General features: G+C 46.8%; 2 protein-coding genes across 2 annotated transcripts in view; both read left to right on the top strand.

The window, feature by feature from the left end:
• pofut1 (protein O-fucosyltransferase 1) overlaps positions 1–3815 on the top strand; it is a 5755-nt gene extending 1940 nt beyond the window's left edge. Inside the window, exons 5-7 of the mRNA XM_080533217.1 lie at positions 1797–1989; positions 2188–2430; positions 2600–3815. Of these exons, the coding sequence (XP_080389343.1) occupies positions 1797–1989; positions 2188–2430; positions 2600–2794 (631 nt within the window). The 3' untranslated portion in view covers positions 2795–3815. The remainder of the gene's footprint in view (positions 1–1796; positions 1990–2187; positions 2431–2599) is intronic.
• Positions 3816–5065: 1250 nt separating this feature from the next.
• On the top strand, positions 5066–17056 carry kif3b (kinesin family member 3B; the record flags this gene model as incomplete). The annotated part of the gene is made up of 9 exons (XM_080534917.1): positions 5066–5275; positions 5436–6662; positions 6838–6939; positions 7604–7726; positions 7858–7976; positions 9407–9523; positions 15854–15959; positions 16160–16368; positions 16951–17056. The coding sequence occupies 9 exons, from the start codon at positions 5066–5068 to the stop codon at positions 17054–17056; spliced, it is 2319 nt and encodes a 772-aa protein (XP_080391043.1).
• Between the last annotated feature and the right edge of the window lie 4865 nt (positions 17057–21921).

The raw sequence follows: 21921 nt of genomic DNA, 5'->3' as shown, positions 1-21921 counted from the left end.
AAAACAAAGCAAAAATGTTCTGGTTCTAATCTCAATGGTTCCTTGTTCATTATGCTTTCTTACGTTTTTCACTTGATTAATTGTCAGAACACTCGATTACCAAAATACTTAATACCGGCATCCCAAAGAGGTACGTAGAAGTTGCTAGCTGGGCTATCTAGGCTCGCTGTGGCGTGGCCAGATGGAGACGAGACAATGTTGCATTGCAACAGGAGCGATCTACACGTCCGCTTCTTCATAGTGATGCTCCGATCTGATCGGCGCCGATCGGTATCGGCCGATATGGCCTTGATCGGTTTTGATCGGAGTTCTCAAAACGGCCGATCAAACATGACCGATCAGTTTACAAAATGGCGTCGCCAGTCTGGAAATATTACACAGTGTCGGAAAGAGACAACAAATATGCCGTTTGTAATGTCTGCTCAAAAGAAATACCTCGGGGAGGAACGCACGCAAGGTCTTTCAATACCACGAATATCATACGGCATTTGCTGCGTTCGTCGATTCGCTCAGAGAGCGCCGAAGCGCACACTGGGCTCGACGTCATAAAGGGACCGAGTGCTTTGATTGGACGAGAGGCGTTCCACGAGTGCTGGTCAGAGTTCCAGCGCGACTTCACGAGCGTAGTGTAGGTAGTGTTCACCGACGTCATGTGACCCCGCGAGCAGGAAGTCACTTGGCCCATAGCAACAACAACTATTAGCGCGTGAGTTTTAGGTCTTCCTCTGTGCACCTTGCACAAGTGTAGATAGCGAGCGACTTTTCAGCAGCAGGACATATTTTAGATGATAAGAGGAACAGGCTGAGTGCCAAAAACGCTGAGATGCTTGTATTTCTCAAGGCTAATCTGCCAGTGATGCTGCTTAATCAGAAGTAAGGTTTGAGTCTGAAATCTCCTTAGGTGCAATGTTTTGTTTTTTTGTTTTATTGATTATTGCTGACTTGCTGTCTTATCTCCTCCTAAATATGACTTGAAACTGACTGACTTGAAACAGTATTTTATATTTGGCTATAGCCTGTTTATGTTGCAGTTTAGTTTGGGTATGCTTATTGTTCCTCAGGAAAGCTACAGTTACAGTATAAGCTCCAAGTTCTCTAAGAGCCCCTAGTTCCTCTCATTCGAGTGGAATGTTGCACATTTGATGTGACAGTGTACATTTTATTTATTATGATTTTTATTTTCACATTTTATTTGTTTTTCCTGAAGTAAGCTACAGGTGGTTGTGAATTCAATAAAACAGATGGTCGTCAATTCATGATACTTTCTCATCTCCTAATTTCATTTAAATACTTAATATACAATGTCAATGGTGTTAAGAATAATTTAAAACATAAATAATGCTACACAATAAATAGAATGCTTCAATTGCCATTTTCGACGCTGTGATCGGTGATTGGTGATATCGGATCGGCAGATCACTGATTCCAGTGATCGGTGATCGGTGATCGGCACCAAAAACCCTGATCGGAGCATCTCTACTTCTTCACCATTATGTCCACTTGTGTTCTGCTTCAGTCGTGTATACACTGCAGTAGTCTGCTCTTCACTGTATTGCCTTCTTAATTGTTTGTTTGTTAGTAGTATACGTTTGTTAGTAGTATAACCACCACTCAGTCAAGAGGTTTAATTCTAAAGAAAAACTATCACACCCCCCCTCTCTCCTTCCTCTTACCCTCCTCCCTCTCTCTTCCCATCCACTCTCCCCATCCCCCCTTCTCTCTCCCACCCCCCCACTCCCTCCTCCTCCTCATCCCCTCTCTTCTCTCCCCATCCTCCCTCCCCCTCCCGTCTCCAGGTTCCCTCCATCGGACCACCCAGTTCTAGCCCTGCCCGGCGCCCCAGCCCAGTTCCCAGTGGTGGAGGAGCATGTGGGCCTGCAGCAGTATGTGGTGTGGGCCGAGGCGATGGTGATGGAGGGAGAGGAACACATCGCCAACCTGTTGCCCAGACCCTACGTAGGCATACACTTGAGGATCGGATCTGATTGGGTGAGAGGCGCATGTGGATACACACACACACACACACACACTGATGTGCGTGCACGCACACACACACAAAATAAATACTTTTAAGTTATCATTGACTTGTCTGTTCAATGTTTTCCTCTGATATTCAGCAGTATCCTCCTAACCATTCTCCTAACCATTCTCCTTGCCCTCTCTCTTCCCCATGCCTGTTCCTATCAGGTGAATGCGTGTAAGCTCCTACAGAGTGGTGACACAGGCCCTCACTTCATGGCCTCCCCCCAGTGTGTGGGATACATCCGCCAGACGGCGCTGCCCCTCACCATGACCATGTGTCTGCCCGACCTGGTTGAGATACGCCGCGCCCTCAAACTCTGGGTGACGAACACCTCGGCACGCTCCATCTACATCGCCACCGACTCAGAGTCCCACAGCAAGGAGATACAGAAACTGTTCAAGGGAAAGGTAGAGTGGATGGATGGATGGATGGATGGATGGATGGATAAATGATTGAATGAATGAAATAACTAAATAATGAATGTTCTTGTAATTTCAAGTGAGGGAAAAACATTGTCAAACAACACATTTCCTAAACATTGTCATCATTGCTCGTCCTCCCTGCCTCTGTCCCCAGGTGAAGGTGGTGACTCTGCAGCCGGACTCGGCCCAGATGGACCTCTACATCATGAGCCAGGCCGACCACTTCATAGGCAACTGTGTCTCCTCCTTCTCCGCCTTCGTCAAGAGGGACAGGGACGTCCACGGGCGGCCATCTTCCTTCTTCGGCATGGACGTTCCTGGGAAGTCCAACCCCAAAGAGGAGCTCTGAAGGCATTCCCTGGAGAGGCTGTGGAGCAGCGGTCGTCCATCCTGATCCTGTAGAGCCTCAGTGGGGGACGATCACTGCCCTAGAGCTTTGATAATGACTGTGACTATGTGACTGTGATAAGGACTGCTCTCCGAGGAGGCCTGCTCTAGGAGGGGGACTGCTGTTGAAGCCCTGGGCCGTTTGGGGGAGACTCAGGTCTAGTATAGAGGGAGGTTAGGATAAGGGGAAAAGGATGGGTATAGATTTTAGAATGGGAGGAGGAATATGATGATGTACATAGTGTTAGGGGGGGTGAAATCATCATCATCATCATCACACACACACACACACACACTGTATTTGAATGTAGGCGTTGGGCCTCCGTCCTGTTGAAAACTCCCTGGGTCTCTGCTGTACAGATTTAAATGGGCCTTCAAAGTATCAAGATTCTGTTTGGCTGGTTAACCTTCCACAATACACTACAGTGTAGCTGTAGCCACAGGGCTATGGACTTCCATTTACTTTCCAGCTAAACAGGCGCTTACTGTTAGCAAAAGACTTTGATGATCATGTGCATCCTCCCCCAGCCTGTCTAATGATCTGTGTCTCTGATCATGTGCTGCTGCCCCAACCCTTCCTCTCTCCTCTGTTGGCATTGGCCATGGGGGGTATTTTTCTTGGAGGTGGAAAGTGACTCTCTCAGGAGTGCAGTAACTGATCCTTCAGATACTAATTATAGGGTGCTGGAGTTGACCGTCTCTTCCTTTAACATTCCCCTCAATGTAAATGTACTCTATTGCAAGCCCAAAAACGAAGTAGATGATTGTGGTATTTTTGAGTTGCGTGTGGCCAACTTGATTTTAGTCCTCATTTTTCAAGTTTAATGTCCAATATCTTCATTACGGTGTGTATACAAATTGTGTAGGTATGGTTGAAAATGACTGGGATATGCAATGAAAGCTTGAATGCCTGATGATCCTAATAAACCTGTATTTTTGTACTTTGTCAAATGTCTGTTTTTCGAATAAAAATGAAATAAATGATAAAAAAAACAAAAAACATTTGCCTCAGATGAATTAACAATGAACCCTTGATTCACTGTTGGCTTGGCTGTGATGCTGAGAGCCGATCTCAAACACTTCACCTCCAGTGCCACAGTCCTTCCATCCGGGACAGTTCTCAGGGAACGGGATGAGATGAGGGCGGTAATGGCTGACTGACTGGAAGCACTGACTGGATTATCTGAACTGGTAACGAACAACGTTTTTATTTATTTTTTTGTATCAACATAGATGTTACTATTTGACGACTATAATTGTAGTTTCACCTATTTTGTGTGGTTTAGGGTGCTAAACGGTTTCCGGAGATTTCCGCCACTATCAACATACAGTGTCTGTGAGACAGAACTGAACAGTGTGTTGCCGTTGCTAGGCCGTCCTGTCCGGGTTGTTGGGGCTGCAGACCCGACTGTTATTATATTATTTATAATATAATATGTTATATTATTATTGTAGCTGAACTGGCTAACCTGACAGCTATAGCTAGCTAGCTTGCTTTCTAAAACACCACCATTTCTCTAAGGTTAATTGAATCATCGATTGTGTTTGTCAGTATGACATTTAGCTAGAATGGTCCCTTCAGAGAAGTGTAAAAGCTCCGACCTTCAGTTAAACCTGCCGGGCGGTGCTGAACGATCGACCGGCTAGACCAACGATATTCTTGAACACCCAGACAGCTAGCTAGCATCACATTAGCAGCTGGTCTAGGAGAACTCGTAACATCTGGTATTTGATTGTGTCTTTTTGGGCTTTCGGAGGGAAGACGTATGTGACACGAATAGTAGGAGGTAGGTAGCCACTAGTGTGGATTAATTAGCCAGCTTCTTGCATACTAATGCCGGCTAACTAGCTAGCGTGATTAGCTAGTATGGGTGCGTTCCAGATCACATCGTTAGTACACACACACACACACAGGTTCGGCGGAGGTCTGCGCAGGCAGGATCATTGATTACAACAAAGATTGATTGCTGATTACTTATTCAGGTTGTTTTTGACCGTAGCTATATTATAAACCTTCAGCTTAGTTTACCCTCCCTCTTAGTTCAACACCATTCATAGTGATCAATAGCAGATGTGTCATTAAGCAGAGTCATCTTCTATTCTAAACAACTCTCTTTTAACAGGTTCAGGTTGTGATGCTGTGGCAGACGAAGTGAAGTGAACGTCAACTGAACCAGGATTTGAAGCCAGGAAGGGGGACGTAGCCGGGTTGTCTAACTGACGAACCCCCATAATGTCCAAGAGCAAGAGCCCCGAGTCGGTGAAGGTGGTGGTCCGCTGCCGGCCCATGAATGAGAAGGAGCGGGCGTCCAACTTCGACAGGGTGGTGTCGGTGGATGTGAAGCTGGGTCAGGTTGCCGTACGGAACCCCAGAGTGGCCTCAGCCCACGAACACCCCAAAGTCTTCACCTTCGACTCAGTCTATGACTCGAACTCCAAACAGGTGATGATCGATTGATTGACTGTATTCGTCAATTTCAACAACATACAATTCAAGCCACACATGGATCCATTGTAATGGATATTTTTTAGGTTTAGAAATAGGCTTAAATATGAAATGGTAACGATAATGTCTTTCAATTGATTTCCTTTGTGGTCTGTAGGTGGACCTGTATGACGAGACGTTCCGGCCCCTGGTGGACTCCGTCCTCTTGGGATTCAACGGGACGATCTTCGCCTACGGCCAGACGGGCACGGGGAAGACCTACACCATGGAGGGCGTCCGGAACGACCCAGAGAGGAGAGGCGTGATCCCCAACTCCTTCGAACACATCTTCACACACATCTCCCGCTCTCAGAACCAGCAGTACTTAGTGAGAGCCTCGTACCTGGAGATTTACCAGGAGGAGATCCGAGACCTTCTCTCCAAGGACCAATGCAGACGCCTGGAGCTGAAGGAGAGACCCGACACGGGCGTCTACGTCAAGGACCTGTCCTCCTTCGTCACCAAGAGCGTCCGGGAGATTGAGCACGTGATGAACGTGGGCAACCAGAACCGCTCGGTGGGCTCCACTAACATGAACGAGCACAGCTCCCGCTCGCACGCCATCTTCGTCATCACCATTGAGTGCAGCGAGCTGGGGGTCGATGGGGAGAACCACATCCGCGTGGGGAAGTTGAACCTGGTGGACCTGGCCGGGAGCGAGAGGCAGGCCAAGACCGGAGCCCAGGGGGAGCGTCTGAAGGAGGCCACCAAGATCAACCTGTCCCTGTCCGCCCTGGGGAACGTCATCTCCGCCCTGGTGGACGGGAGGAGCACTCACATCCCGTATCGGGACTCTAAGCTCACCCGTCTGCTGCAGGACTCGCTGGGCGGCAACGCCCGGACCGTCATGGTGGCCAACATAGGCCCCGCCTCCTACAACGTGGAGGAGACCCTAACCACGCTGCGCTACTCGAACCGCGCCAAGAACATCAAGAACAAGCCCCGAGTCAACGAGGACCCCAAAGACGCCCTGCTCCGTGAGTTCCAGGAGGAGATCGCCCGCCTGAAGGAGCAGCTGGAGAAACGTGGCAGCTCGGGGAAGAAGAAGAGGAGGAGGAGGAGGAGGGTGGGAGAAGCGGGGGAGGAGCTGTCGGAGGACACAGAGGATGGGGAGACGGAGGACGACGACGATGAAGGTGCCGAGGCGGGGGGCGACGACAAGGCGGGGGGCACGGACTACTGGCGGGAGCAACAGGAGAAGCTTGAGCGAGAGAGGAAGGCCATCATGGAGGATCACAGTCTGGTGGCAGACGAGAAACAGAAGCTGCTGAAGGAGAAGGAGAGGAAGATGGACAGTCTGAGGAAGGAGAGGGAGGCCGGAGAGATGCTGACTGCCAAAGTCAAGGTAAAGAGATGTTTCTCTATTTATTGATGTGTGACATCGTTTCTATCCTCTCTCTCTCTCACACCCTTTCTGATTTCCCTTTCGGTTTTGACACTGTCAGATCCGTGTGTTCATCTCTCCTTCTCATCCCTCTGTTCTCTCCTCCTTCTCATCCTTCTGTTCTCTCTCCTCCCAGGCGATGGAGAGCAAGCTCCTCGTAGGAGGGAAGAACATCGTGGACCACACCAACGAACAACAGAAAATCCTGGAGCAGAAGAGGCAGGAAATCGCTGAACAGGTAAAGAATACTACAGGTTTATATTGGATAACTGGAGCATTGGAATCTTGAATCTAAAGGATTCCTTATGACTATATAGTCAGTAGCGAACTTGGAATGAGGTCCCTTGAAATAAATATTTCATTTTACGAATGCTGTTTTGGTCCCATGAAAGCACTTTCTAAAATGGAGTGACGTACCATTTTTTTGGGTGGCTGCCTCTTTGAATCTGACGCGCATGCAGAAACACAACAGCTAATGTCAGACACTGTGAGTTGGGAGAGTTATATTATTAGGCAGGATGTTGTTTGGAACAAACTGAATTTCACAGAGGTGGCAGATTTCCAATAAACTCAGGCCCTGTTCCTTTAATGGAAATCAGAATGACAGTGATTGTCCGCCTAATGGCAGAGATGATGGATGTCACTGAGTAGGTTGAGTGTATTATGATATGCTATGATTACTGTGCTGTTGTGATGGAGCATAGTATCACTGACACTGTATGATGTCACCTGCGCCTAGTGGCTGGAGTTTGCACTTGATGATGTCATCTCAATGTTAACCTGCAGATGCTCTGCCAGTAGACTCATCAGTGACTATGTGTGTGTGTGTGTGTGTGTGCGCGCTGCGTGTGCGTGTGCGCGTCTGTCTGTGTGCGTGTGTGTGTGTGTGTGTGTGTCTGTAGAAACGGCGCGAGCGAGAGATGCAGCAGCAGGTGGAGAATCGTGACGAGGAGACTCTGGAGCTGAAGGAGACCTACAGCTCTCTACAGCAGGAGGTGGACATCAAGACCAAGAAGCTGAAGAAGGTAGGAGGGAGGGTGTCCACTAACCTAGCCTAGATTTCCTTAAAGGGGCGGTAGGCAGAGGTGTGTGTAGAAACAGTTCATTGAAGATGAAGATTTTAAATGTGTGTGTGTGTGTCCCCCACCCCCCTCAGTTGTTTGCCAAGCTGCAGGCTGTGAAGGCAGAGATCCATGACGTCCAGGAGGCTCACATCCGGGAGAGACAGGAGCTGGAGCAGACGCAGAACGAACTCACCAGAGAACTCAAACTCAAGTACGCACACTGCAGCCTGTCTCTTGTAGCTATGTATTCACTTAGTTAGTTCTGGTTTATTTGAATAGGGCTAGATACAGTGCGTCCCACACCAGAGAACTCAAACTCAAGTACGGAGACTGCAGCCTGTCTATATAGCAATCTATTAAGTGAATTAGTTAGTTAGTTAGCTAGTTAGCTAGTTTATTTGAATAGGGACAGATACAGAGCAAGCTCCTCCAGAGAGCTCTAACTCAAGTATGGAGCCTGCAGCTTGCTTCTCTTATTTCCCTCCTGAGGAAAAGAGACAGAATCAATAGAATCCATTAGTGTTGCCCTCTGACAAGGAGGGGCGCATCAGTCCCCCTATAGCGAGCTAGCTGGCTGTCACCTGACCCTCGCTGATGGAACACCAGGGGAGGCTGGGGAAAGTTGAAAATGGAGGACGGGCTCATTGTAATGCAATTGTAATACTGTTTCTCATTCCATTCTGTGCATTACGATGAGCCCGTCCTCCAATGTCTCCCTCCCTCAGCCTCCTCTGATATACACTAGCTTCATAGCCAGTCTGGCCCATATACTACATTGAAGAGAACACTGAAATGTTGATTAAATTCATAGGTGCTGAGAGAAACTGGCTGCCTCTGGTCTTAACTTTCAGGAATAGACACAAGAGGGTTGTTCTATATTAGACTGTAGTAGTTCCTCTCCTCCCACCATCCCCCCATCCTCTCCTCTCCCTCCCCCTCCCCCTCCCATCCTATCCTTCCCCATCCCCCCATCCCTGGGTAGGCCCATAATGAAGCAGACATCCTGTTGTCTATTATAGCATCCCTATTCCCCAGGACCCCAGGTCATCTCATCTCCCCAGCCACACACACAGCACCGCTGGCCTGTTTTGTAAATGGACTGACTTATATAGCGTCTTATTCCAAAACGCTTTACAATGGCCTCTCATTCACCCATTCACACACACAGTCACACACCGATGGTGGCAAGCTACCATGCAAGGCACCTTTGAGAACAATTTGGGGTTCAGTGTCTTGCCCAAGGACACCTCAACATGTGGCCAGCAGGGGTTCGAACCACCGATTTGCTGACCTTGCGATCATTAGACGCCGGCTCTACCTCATGCGCCACAGCCGCCCCGTGCTTTCCCTCCTTCCCTCCTTCCCTCCCTCACTCCCTCACCCCCTGTCCGTCTGTCCTATGTGACCTTCTGTTTGACCTGTCGTCATTCTGTTTCTCTGTTTTGTCTGTCTGACCTGGCTGGACATGTCTGTCTGTGTTTACCGTCTTTTTGTCTGTCCTGTCTGTCTGTCCTGTCTGTCTGCCTGTCCTTACCCTCTGTCTGCCTGCTTGTCTGTCTGTCAGTCTCTGACCTCTCTGTCTGTCTGTCTGTCAGTCTGCACTGTCTATATTTGTGTCTGAACTGTCTGTCTGTCCTGCAGGCACCTGATCATAGAGAACTTCATCCCTATGGAGGAGAAGAATAAGATTGTCAACAGGGCCTTCTTTGATGAAGAGGAGGACCACTGGCAGATGAAGCCTATCACCCGCATAGAGGAGTGAGTGAACGCACACACACACACACACACACACACACACACACACACACACACACACACACACACACGCACACACACGTTCATGCACACAGGGGAGGCAGGTGGAGGTAGAAATCGGAGGACAGGCTCATTGTAATGTATGAAATGGAATGTAGAATAGTATTGAACACACATGTTGAGCCTGTCCTCCAATTTCTACCTTTACCAGCCTTTATGACTGTGCCGTCAAAGGCCAGTAGTCACATGTAATGATTGTGAACATTAGGGGTGTAACGGATCACCTAACTCACGGATCGGATCGTGTCACGGTTTTTGAGTCACGGATCGGATCCTTTTTCGGATCAACACAAAACATAAAAATAAAAACGTTTTCCTCGAATTCTGTAAAAACACCACTTTTACTGTGTAAAACCCAACAACATTCAAGATGTCAAAACTGGTATATATATATATATATATATATATATATATATATATCAGGGTTTCCGTTAGAAAAAATTGCCGCCGGACATCGTGTCCGGGAAGATTTCGATTTACCGGACAAACGTGATATATTCCGGTCATCATATTAAAATATAAAAAAAAAAAAATAAAAAAAATAAATGCAAATCTAATATAGCTGTTTGTCGCGGTGATTACTGTTGTGTAGCGGCCTATATATGCCATTTAATGTCTATTTCTCATCCGATACGATTAGATGCGAGCTATATAATATATAATAATATAACATGATTCGCATGCGCGCTATGCCATTATGTCCAGCGCTGAACGGGTGCCTCACTGGGAACTGAACAGACAGCATCGATCAATGAACGGACTCCACATTACGTTAACTGAAGTTTGTTAAATTGTTTGGGATTAATGTGAGTTTTCTATTTTCTCTTTCCAGTTTTACCCTTTTTTTATCAATAAAACAACGTCATTTCTATAACCAGGTCTCACTGGTTGGGAAGGCATTTCGTTTAGCTGCCTGTCAAATCATACTTAATCGGACTCGGGAGTATGACAATGAGGAGAACATAACTGTTTATTGAGAAACAATAGGCAGGCTGGGATACGTATATAAAGAAATACCACAATGTCTAGATGTATAACATTTTATTGAACAGTGCAAGCATGTAGGCTTCTGGCTTGACATCGTACCCCTAACGTTCTTAGGGCTTGTTTGAAAAGCTTAGACTGAAAGTTAGTGCCCTGGTCAGATTGTATAACAAGAGGAAGACCGAATGTGGAAAAAAACGTTGTTAAAGCTTTCACCACTGAGCTGGCTGATATGTTACGCAACGGAACAGCTTCGGGAAAACGAGTAGCAGCGCACATAATAGTGACCAAATACTGACTTCCACTTTTAGTCCTAGGCAAAGGTCCAACACAATCAATTATTACACGTTCAAATGGCTCCCCTATAGCAGGAATGGGATGCAATGGTGCGGGTGGAATGGATTGATTAGGCTTACCCGCCATCTGACAAGTATGGCAACAGCGGCAGTGCTTGGCAACATCCGCCTTCAGTCCGGGCCAAAAGAAATGTTTCAATATCAGCTGATAAGTTTTAGTTATACCTAAATGTCCTGACCACTGGCTCTCATGTGCTACAGATAACACCTGTTGTCTATAACCCACAGGCACAACCACTTGTTTTACAGTATTCCACTCAATTTGCATTAGGAGGAGACCATTTACGCATTAATATCCCATCGTTAAGGAAATAAACTACGTTGCCCCCTATTTCAGATTCCTCACTAGCTGCATGTAAAAAAACATTTGTTTAATGACTGATCAGCTACTTGAGCGACACGCAATCGCTCGCCGGTTACAGGCAGAGATAGGCTGTCAGCGGATGGTATGGTAGGACTCGGGGAGGATGGTAACTCTACCACTTTCTCCCTGGGAGAAGCTGAAACAATCGGGTTCTCATCCCTTTCAGAAAAGGCTTGCATAATCACACTATCACAGAGAGAAACATCGCTATCCTCCTCTCTGCCTCGACTCGATTGTGCACGAGTTATAGCGCACACCAGAAACAACCGCTGTTTCGCATAGGCAGCCTACACATTAGGAGTCATCATCATGCCGGTGTCAAATAATATCATAATAAAAGAAATACATAGCCTATATATTCGTCTTTTTTTTTTAAATAGAAGGAATCAGAATGTGAACTTTAGCGAATTGTATTCAAATTGTGCTTAGAGGGAATTATTTTCACCGGACATTTATGTCCGACGAGTTTTCAATTTGTCGGACTTCTCCAAATTTTACCGGACAAAGTCCGGGAATTACCGGTTAACGGAAACCCTGATATATATATATATATATATATATACAGGGGTGCACATAACTTTTTGGGGCCAGTGCTCAGAGGAGCACCTAGGGATGCTGCTTGGTGCTCCCCGAGCTCGCGAGTCACGACCCGTCCCACAGGATGGATAAAAAAGGGATACATGGATATATTATTAGCAAAACGACATTTATTCATAAATAAAGATGAACGACCAAATTATTGTGTGCAAAACAAAAGAAACAAATGCAAAATCAAATGACTGCTCTTTAAGAATGAAAGTCTGTCCGACTCCTTTAAACACAATGAAATCAACTGACATCTCTTTAAGCACTAACTGAATGTCTGTTGTTTAAACACACTGATATAAACGGACATCTCTTTAAGCACGGCTCTGTTCTGTAAACACTGAAATAAACTTAAAAAAAAAAAAAAACTGTTGGTGCGCAAGAGCGCCTTCATGCGGCTGATCTTCCGCGCAGCATGCATTTTGGCGACGCATGCGCACTGGCGCACCAGTTATGTGCACCCCTGTATATATATATATATATATGTGTGTGTGTATATACATACATAACATATTCTACACTCAAACATTAGGCTACATATTAAACAGAAACACACATTCTACTTAAATGATGCAGTAGGAGAGAGGGAGGAGGCACCTGGTTGCAGCAGTGAATCACTGGGCTCTTTAAAGCAGACAAATAAACATGTTTTATGCCACTTTTAACTAAATAATAAAGTGAAACCTTACTTTAAACATGGTATGAAAAAATTGGCTATATTATCAGAAGTTGTGAAGCTGCCTTTTTCGTGCCTCCCGTCAACACACCAGGGTGATGTCGCGGCAAATGTGTGGCCATGTTCGTACGACTTTCTCGTTGCACAACGCTTAAACACCGTAACTTTTTTATCGACCACACTTCCAATGCACCAACATCAAGCCACCAACATCAAGCTTGCCTACAAAGCTAGACCGCTAGCTCATCTAGGCATGTCTGACCATGTGTCCATCCTCCTGATCCCAGCCTACACTCCCATGAGGAAAAGTGCTCCCATCACCACTAAGACGGTCAGAACCTGGCCAGCAGTGTCCGCTCCACTGCAGATCTGCCTGAATGACACCTCATGGCAGGAATATGAGCATGAGGACCTGGAACAGTTCACGTCGTCGGTTCTGAACCACATAGTGAACTGCACCAACTCAGCCACCGTGGACAAACGTGTCCGGGTCTACCCCAACACGAAGCCATGGATGACTGAGAAGGTCCGACAACTGCTCAAGGAGAGGAACAACGCCTTCTCAGCGAAGGAAAAACTGCTGTACAACACCACCAGGGCTAACCTAAACCGTGGCATCCGGGAGGCCAAGGCAGACCACAGAGAGAAGGTTGAGGAATGCTTCCTGAGCAACGACTCCAGGCGGGTGTGGCAGGGGGTTCAGCACATGACAAACTTCAGAGCCAACAGGCACACAGCCGCTGAGGGCGACCCCCTGCTGGCGGAAGAGCTGAACTCCTTCTACGCCCGGTTCGACGAGGGGCGAACGGAGGTAACCACAACACAAACACCACTCTCTCCAGCTCTCAGCAGCCTCACCCTCACAGAGCATGAAGTGAGACGCGTGCTGAAGGCGGTGGACCCCAGAAAAGCCTCAGTACCGGACGGCGTCCTGGGACGGGTGCTGAGGGACTGCGCCGACCAGCTGGCCGGGGTTTTCACCAACATCTTCAACCAGTCCCTGTCCCAGGCCACCATCCCACCCTGCCTGAAAACCTCAACAATCATCCCAGTCCCGAAGAAAAGCACGGTGAGCTGCCTAAACGACTACCGCCCGGTGGCAGTCACACCAATCATCATGAAGTGCTTCGAGAAACTGGTCCGGGCCCACATAGTCACATGCCTCCCGCCCAACCTGGATCCATACCAGTTCGCCTACAGAGCCCACAGGTCCACAGAGGACGCCATCGCGACGACTCTCCACTCCACTCTATCCCATCCCACCTGGAGAGGGGGAACAGCTACGCGAGACTGCTCTTTGTGGACTTCAGCTCTGCTTTCAACACTATCCTTCCAGACAGGCTAGTGACCAAACTACTACACCTGGGACTATCACACTCCATCTGCGCATGGATCAAGGACTTCCTGTCTGACCGCCCCCAGAGAGTGCGGGTGGGCTCCCACACCTCCACAGCCCTCAGACTCAGCACTGGGTCCCCCCAGGGCTGCGTGCTGAGCCCCATCCTCTACAACCTCTACACCTACGACTTCACCCCCGTCCACCCCAGCAACTCCATCATAAAGTTTGCAGACGACACCACCGTGGTGGGCTGCATCTCAGGGGGGGACGAGGCGGCGTACAGGGATGAGGTGGAGCAGCTGGGCAAGCTGTGCAAGGTTAACAACCTGCTGCTAAACCAGTTAAAGACCCAGGAAATCATCGTGGACTTCAGGAGGAAAGAATCTGAGGTCCAGCCCCTGCTAGTCGATGGAGGGAGCGTGGAGAGAGTCTCAACTCTCCGATTCCTGGGGGTGCACATACAGGAGGACCTGTCCTGGAGGACCAACACAGCAGCCATCATCAAGAAGGCACAACAGCGGCTCTACTTCCTGAGAGTCCTCAGACAGGAGCTGCTTGTGACCTTCTACCGCTGCACAGTGGAGAGCATCCTCACCTACTGCATTTGCGTGTGGTTCTCCAGCTGCACAGCCGCAGAGAGGAAAGCGCTACAGAGAGTCGTGAGATCGGCCCAGAAGATCATCAGCGCCCCCCTCCCCTCTCTGGAAGAGCTGTACAACACACGCTGCCTCAGGAAGGCCACCAAGATCTCCAGGGACCCATCCCACCCTGGGAACGAACACTTTGTTCGGCTGCGCTCAGGCAGGCGGTTCAGGACCATGTCCGCACGGACAAATAGACTGAAGCTCAGCTTCTACCCTAGGGCCATTCAGGCCCTGAACACAGCAAAGACCTAGGTTCTAGGCCCTGGACAATCTAGACAACTTGATGGCAGCTACTAGATTGTAAACATAAGTGCAATATTGAAATATAACTGTGAACATTTCAAACCTGCTAACTGCGACACTTTAAATGAATGTGCAACAATACTATGTGCAATATGACAACCCTTGTGTACATAAGGTTCAGATATAGGAAAAGTTAGGATATTTATAGCATAGCATAGAGTACAGCACAGTGTTTTATTGTATAGTAGTATAGTATAGTAGATAGTGTACATAGCCTTTATTTATGTAAACCAGCGCTTTTCCCTTTTTTATTTTACCCTTGGCCCTCTTGTTTTTAGTCTTTTTCCTAGCACCAGGGGAGCCCCCCCTCCTAAATTTCGTTGTATGGTACCTGTACTGTATTAATGACAAAGACCATTCATTCATTCATTCATTCAATGACACTGTCCGTCATTGTTATAATTGACAGAGAAGCCAAAGTGCTCCCATACATGGGATTTAAATGACGAGGGAGGCATTTCAAGTTCTTCTCTGTCGCCAACATTAGCAGCACTAGCCATGATTCACTTGGGCTGCGTTCGTAAATTTGCTCTGAGAGCGCCGGAGAGCACACTGGGTCCGACGTCATAAAGGGACCAAGTAATTTGATTGGACAAGAGGCGTTCCATGAATGCTGATCAGATTCCAGAGCGAATTTACGAACGTAGCCTTGTTGTTCTGGATTATTTTTTCCATTATCAACCTATCATTGCGCTTTAGAGTAAAACAAAGCACGCAACTGTCACGTCTATCTTTTCATGGCAACTCTACATTGTGATTTACAAGGGATATTAACTAATATTAACTAATATTATTACTTGGTTACATTTTGCAATTGATCCTCGGTACACATGCGTGCCGAACCGTGGGGGGCGATCCGTATGGATCACGGATTATCCGTGATCCGTTACACCCCTAGTGAACATGTAATAGTATGTAGACTGTGTGTGTGTGTGTGCGCTAACCCAGTCCCTCCCTCTCTCCCTCTCTCTCTCTCTCCCTCGCCTCCTCTTTCCTTCTCTCCCCCCCCCTCCCTCCCTCAGTGACCAGCAGATGATCGGGCGGCCGGTGTCGGCGGTGGGCTACAGGAGACCCCTGAGTCAACACGCACGCACGTCCATGATCATGAGGCCTGATGTCAGATACAGGGTACGGACCACAGCCTCTCCTCTACTGCTAGAGCCAACTCGTCAGTCATCCCCCTCTTCTCCCTCTCTCTCTTCTCTGACCCTCTCTCTCTCCTCCTCCCACACACTCTCTCTCTCTCTCTCTCTCTCTCTCTCTCTCTCTCTCCATGCTTTCTTTCTCTGCCCTCTCAGTCACTGTGTTAGTTGTATACCCCCCCCCAGGCTGAGAACATCCTGATGTTGGAGATGGACATGCCGGCTCGGACCACCAAGGAGTACGAGGAGCCGGTGATCGCCCCGACGGTGGCGGCGGCGCTGGAGGACGCGCTGAGGGACGAGGATGAGATCCAGGTGGACGCCTCCGGGTTCCACAGCAGCCTGGGACATGCTCCCCCCGTTGGCAGCAGCAGCCTCAAGAAACCAAAATCTGGGTAAGACCCTGTGGTCACTGAAACCGTGAGGAAGGCAAAAAAAAAAGTTGGTGTTCGGCTCTCCTTCCAGCTTTTAAGACCCTGGTGTCAGTCACTAGAGGAGTCTGGCTAAGACTGTAGTCACTAGAGGAGTCTGGGTAATACTGTGACACTAGTGTTTAATGGTATCAAACACGTGGAACAATGGAGAATGGAACACGTGTGTCTGATGCCATTCCTGATGCCGTTCCAAGCATTAAAACGAGCCTGTACTCCGATTTCTACTTCCACCAGTCTCCCCTGCAGGCGAACACTGTCGTAGAAGGAAGTCTCGTAACACTCAGTCATGTTTCTAAATGCGTGTTCTGTCCTAACTGTTGCCCCTCTCTCTCTCTCTCTCTCTCTCTCTCTCTCTCTCTCTCTCTCTCTCTCTCTCTCTCTCTCTCTCTCTCTCTCTCTCTCTCTCTCTCTCTCTCTCTCTCTCTCTCTCTCTCTCTCTCTCTCTCTCTCTCTCTCTCTCTCTCTCTCTCTCTCTCTCTCTCTCTCTCTCTCTCTCTCTCTCTCTCTCTCTCTCTCTCTCTCTCTCTCTCTCTCTCTCTCCAGCCGACCCAAGACAGGGAAGAAGAGCAGCACCCCTTCCTCCCCCTACAGCCCCTCTAGCCCCTGCACTCCTCTCTACCCCCAGTCCCGCGGCCTCGTGCCCAAGTGACCCCCCCACACACACACCCCTATTTCCTCTACCAAACACCCCCCCCCCCTAACTCCACTATCCACACACACCTTCTTCCCACACACCCCTCTCTGATCTATAATTCTTTTCCTGCGAGAGAAGGGGTCTCCCTGTCTCCCCCCCCCCCCTGTTTTCTACTGAGTGTGGCAGACTGACCAGCCTGCACTGCCCCCTGCTGGAGAGATACTCAAGCTGCTTTCTATTGAGTTTTTATAATATCTGAGGAGACCGCAACTGTCGTCACTTATGCCACCCCCCTCCCCCACAATACACCACGTCATCCTCGCTTGATATTCCAGAAACAAAGAACATCGCAACACCTCTCCCTTATGTCAGGCCTGGATGCCTACAAAGTCTTAGACACTCCACATGCTCTTAATGTACAGATACACATACGGGGGGGGGGGGGGGGTTGATAGGGGGTTGATAGGACGTCCACTGTGACCTACAGTTGTCCACAATGCACTTGTCCCCTCCATGGCCCCTCCTCCTAGGGCTGCAATGCATGCTGGGAGGTTGAGTTCTGACCGAGGAGCGGCGGGATGGGGGACACCTGGATCAGACGGCAATGCTATACATGTCAAAGACAGGCTGTGTGTGCGTTTGTGTGCGCGTTTGTGTGCGCGAGTCAGAGTGCGTGTGTTTATACAGTCATCATGCTTCTCACTGTCAGACTTTACGGTTTACAAACATAGTTCTGTTATGGTGGAGGGGTCCATTGTGTAAATGTCAGTCGAGCTGTAAGTGTTTCTGTCTTAGGTAGGTCAGTTGATCTGTACCGCAGATGTGTAAGTGTACAGGCCAGATGATAAAAGCACACTATTGTTGGATCCCAAATCCACCTCTACCCCCCTACTCCCCCGGCCACTCCTCTAGATCTGAGGGGGTTAGATAGGTCTAACCAATATGGCTGCCTTCCCCGCCATTCATAGGGTATGTTGCTTACAGTAGGCGAGGCGGGTGGAGTTAGAAATCGGAGGATGGGCTCATTGTAATGCATGGAATGAGGAATGGTATCAAACGCATTGGGGCTAGGGTGTAGGGACCAGGATGTAGGGCACAGGGACTAGAGGTGGTTTTGGGATTGAGGGTAAATCAAGTCTGTGTCACATGGTGCTGTAATAATCAGTAGATGCTGTACTTCCTGGGGTTCACAAGATGGAGGCAGGGAATGATTGACAGGTCACACACAAACACCAATTCTATCAGGGTTCCAAGGTGCCTTAGAGACCCCCAGGCCTGCAGGGGGACCAATAGGAAAGGAAGGAAGGAGGGTGGGAGGGGGGCTTTATATGATGCCCCCCATCTTTACCTCACTCACCTCTGGGTCAGGGTGGTCCTTGGAATGAACTGATGGGTTGAACCAGAATACCAACACTGAGGGTGTGTTTAACAAGAGGCACCGGTTCTACTCAGGCCTGCTCTTTCTAACTAGTGGTTAACGTTGTGGGACTGGGAACCAATAACCAGTATAACGTTTGTGCATCTTGAACAAACCCCAAACCCAGAAGAGCTGCCATGCCACAGGCTGCAATCAATGGATGGATCTCAAAAATATTTCATTGTGTCCTCTCTCCTTGAATCCTTCTCAAAACTCATTGAAGGAGAAGGTGAGAGGGGAGGAGCCCAGGTCAGAGGAGAGGAACCCCAGAGCTGCTCCTCCAATGAGGTTTGAGAAGCAGGCAAGGACAGGACACAAGGAACTGAGGAAAGACTTTTGAGATTTGGCCAATATTATACTATGGACTAGTCTATAAGAAAGAGACCTTCTCTTGTATGTTATTGATAAATATGCAGTCATAACCCACCACACTGTCAGGCCTGCCTCTGACGGCTGACCCCCCCCCCCCCCCCCCCGACACACACACACATACTGGGGGGCTGCTTGCTGCTGTTGTAGGGTAGCTAAGACTACCCATCTGTGACATAGCTACACTACATGTATATAAATCTATATATGTATATGAATATAGACTTGTGGATATAGAATCCTGCGTCACTTTTGCAGTTGTAAAAAAGGAGAAAAAAAAGAAAATGGCTTTCCATTTGGAAAAATAACTTATTACCATCTTATGTTTCTTATGTTTTTATAAGCAAAAATGTAGATCTGATTTTTTTTACTCATTGTTTATTCTTTTTTGCATTTTTGAAATAGACTATTGTTTATTTTTGGAGTTCTATAATTTAAAGTTATGTACACATTTTATTATTTTGTGTCATGTATGTATGTATTACATTTTTGTAGATGACACGGTACCGTTATTTCTCAGATGTTCAGTGCCCAATATTTCCAAACTTTTCATCTAGATCAGGATAATCCCGATTATTTCTTCATGTCCATGATCAGATCTACCTGGCAGATGTTTGTAGTATAGGAGAAACCAGCCAGCTCCATTTGATCCTCGACACAAAAAAAACAATTCTGATCCAGATTCAAGTTTTGAAAGACTGGACCCAGGAGGCTTTGGTTTGTACAGAGCCTGCAGTAGCTAAGTGTTAGGATGGTGTTTCTACATTCTGGAACTGTTGCACAATGTTCTGTGTGGGAAGGCTTTGAGTCTGGCCCTGAAATGTAATGTTCGTTCTGATCCTGTATGTGAATGAGAGAGTATCTGGACTTGTATACATGTTCTTCTTAATAAGTCATCGTATCCTAATTTTCATACACAATGATAATCCCCACTGATTAACAATACATCATTTTATCTGACCATTGAAACTTAATCTAAACATTACATTATACAGCATGATTTTTAGAATGTTAAGTTTGACATGTTTTACTGATGTTGATTATTGTCCAATGTCATCAATCCGTAGTTTGGTATCTGAAATGCGAATGTCCTAATTTGATAGAACATTTCAGTTTGATTACAAATCCCATTGAACCACATTGTCACGCCACTGAACCCCAACACAATGTACTGTATAAGAACTTAAGACCAAGTTTCATTTCCGGTGTGGTTTGAAGCCAAATGAAGATTGTTATGCTAGTGCACTACTTACAATCTGTGGCTGACTGGGAATGCTCATGTCCTCCATCTTTGACCTGTTTGTTGCTTTTTAATAAAGATGATCTAATTACAAGGAACACCTCTGTCCTGTCTCACCATGATGTGTGTGTATGTACGCTGTGAAAGTTGAGTTAATTCCAAGATCATAAGTTAAGTTCTGAGAACTCCCAAGGTGGTCTAAGGACTTGCCTTCATGTTCCATGCGTGTAGTGCAAACCATTGTGTGAACCCTGCCTTCACCCTGAATACATGGGAAAGATGTTCACCATGTAGGACATATCTTTCCTATTAAATCTGCACTGACGCCAATAACTAGTTCCACACAATAGAGAATGTGGGATTTATAGATTTATCTCAACATAAGACCATTCTGAGGTCTGAAAGTGTGACAAACAACTTTGTGACGTGAACTATCTTGCCATGTGCTATTACTGGTGTGTATGTGTGTGTGTGAATATCCTTCATCATAATACACGTAACTTGGTTTATATAGATTTTATTAACAGCAGTCAATAGAACAGTTCAAATTCCAAAACAGAACATTCTTACAAACACCTGATACATGTGCAAAAGTACAACATATACATTCGCCAAAAATAATGAAAACTAAAGATGAGAAATACCCAAAGAAGCCAAATGGATTGGTTCTACTGTACAGGGATTTGGAAAGACGTAAGGCCTTGTCATCGTCATATTCTACTAAAATACTCTATGTAAAATATGAAAAACTATCAAAAACATACCAGTAATATCAGTCAGGGCTACATGATTTGATTTAGGTCATGAAAATGGAACAAAGCAATCTGTCTGAATAAGTTAGTGAAGTTACAGCAGTTTGAACAACAATGTTTGATGTATTCTCTATGATTTTTTAAATCTTTCTAAATCAAATATGAATCATGAACTGTGGTATTAGAGGATGTTTACATCAATGGTTTCATCAGAGTACAGCAGGGTCCATGCAGCATAGAATTGGCACAGGAAAGTGACATGGTTTTGGTAAAAATCGAAATTGAATCAAAGCAAATCAAATAAATACACACACATCATATCCAGTCTGAGACTAAGGAATATCTGTAGCAAGATCAAAAGGATATTTTTCTTTTTTAATTGTTTTTTTCATGTGCATTACAAACCAAATACAACACACACACACAGACACGCGCGCACATGCACGCAGAATGGTATCTGTCGCTATATCGTAAATATATAACTTTAAGTATTTGGGGATAATTAGGGATAATTCATGATTCACATCTAACCTTCGAAAAACTGGTGAAAAGAGTCATCCGTACGGCTAAACTAAATCTTAGCAACTTCAAATTTATCAGAAATCAATTGTCAATAGATGCCACCAAGTTATATATGCACTCCATGATTTTTACATATCTGTCTTACTGTAAGCAGGTAAAAATACCCTTGGGCCCATGCACAGTTTATATAAAAGAGCACTCGAAATCCTAGACAAAAAACCTATGAGGTACCATCACTGTCATATAATCGCAAAGTTCAATCTCCTGTCTTTTGATCATTTTGTTCACCTTGCAAACTCCTGTCTACTGTACAAAATTACTCACAATCAATCTTGCCCCTCCGCCATTGACAGAGTTTGTATCACTCACTATGCTCTGAAAACATCAGGCAGACAAGAGCATCCACTAGAGGCAGCTGTGTGGTGCAGTATAGCTCCAATGAATTCGTCCGTTCGGCTTTTTCCATCAGAGCTGTACATTTCTGGAACTTAATAGCCAGCTCTATCAAACAATGTTCTACTCTGACAAGCTTCAAATCAAAACTGAAATTATGGCTGATAGATAACCAACCATGTGACCA

The sequence above is a fragment of the Nansenia antarctica genome (assembly GCF_963989245.1).
Source record: "Nansenia antarctica genome assembly, chromosome: 6".
NCBI classification, from domain to species: Eukaryota; Metazoa; Chordata; class Actinopteri; order Argentiniformes; family Microstomatidae; genus Nansenia; species Nansenia antarctica.
Note: the sequence above shows the minus strand (reverse complement) of the source record. Positions and strands in the feature narration are given on the sequence as shown.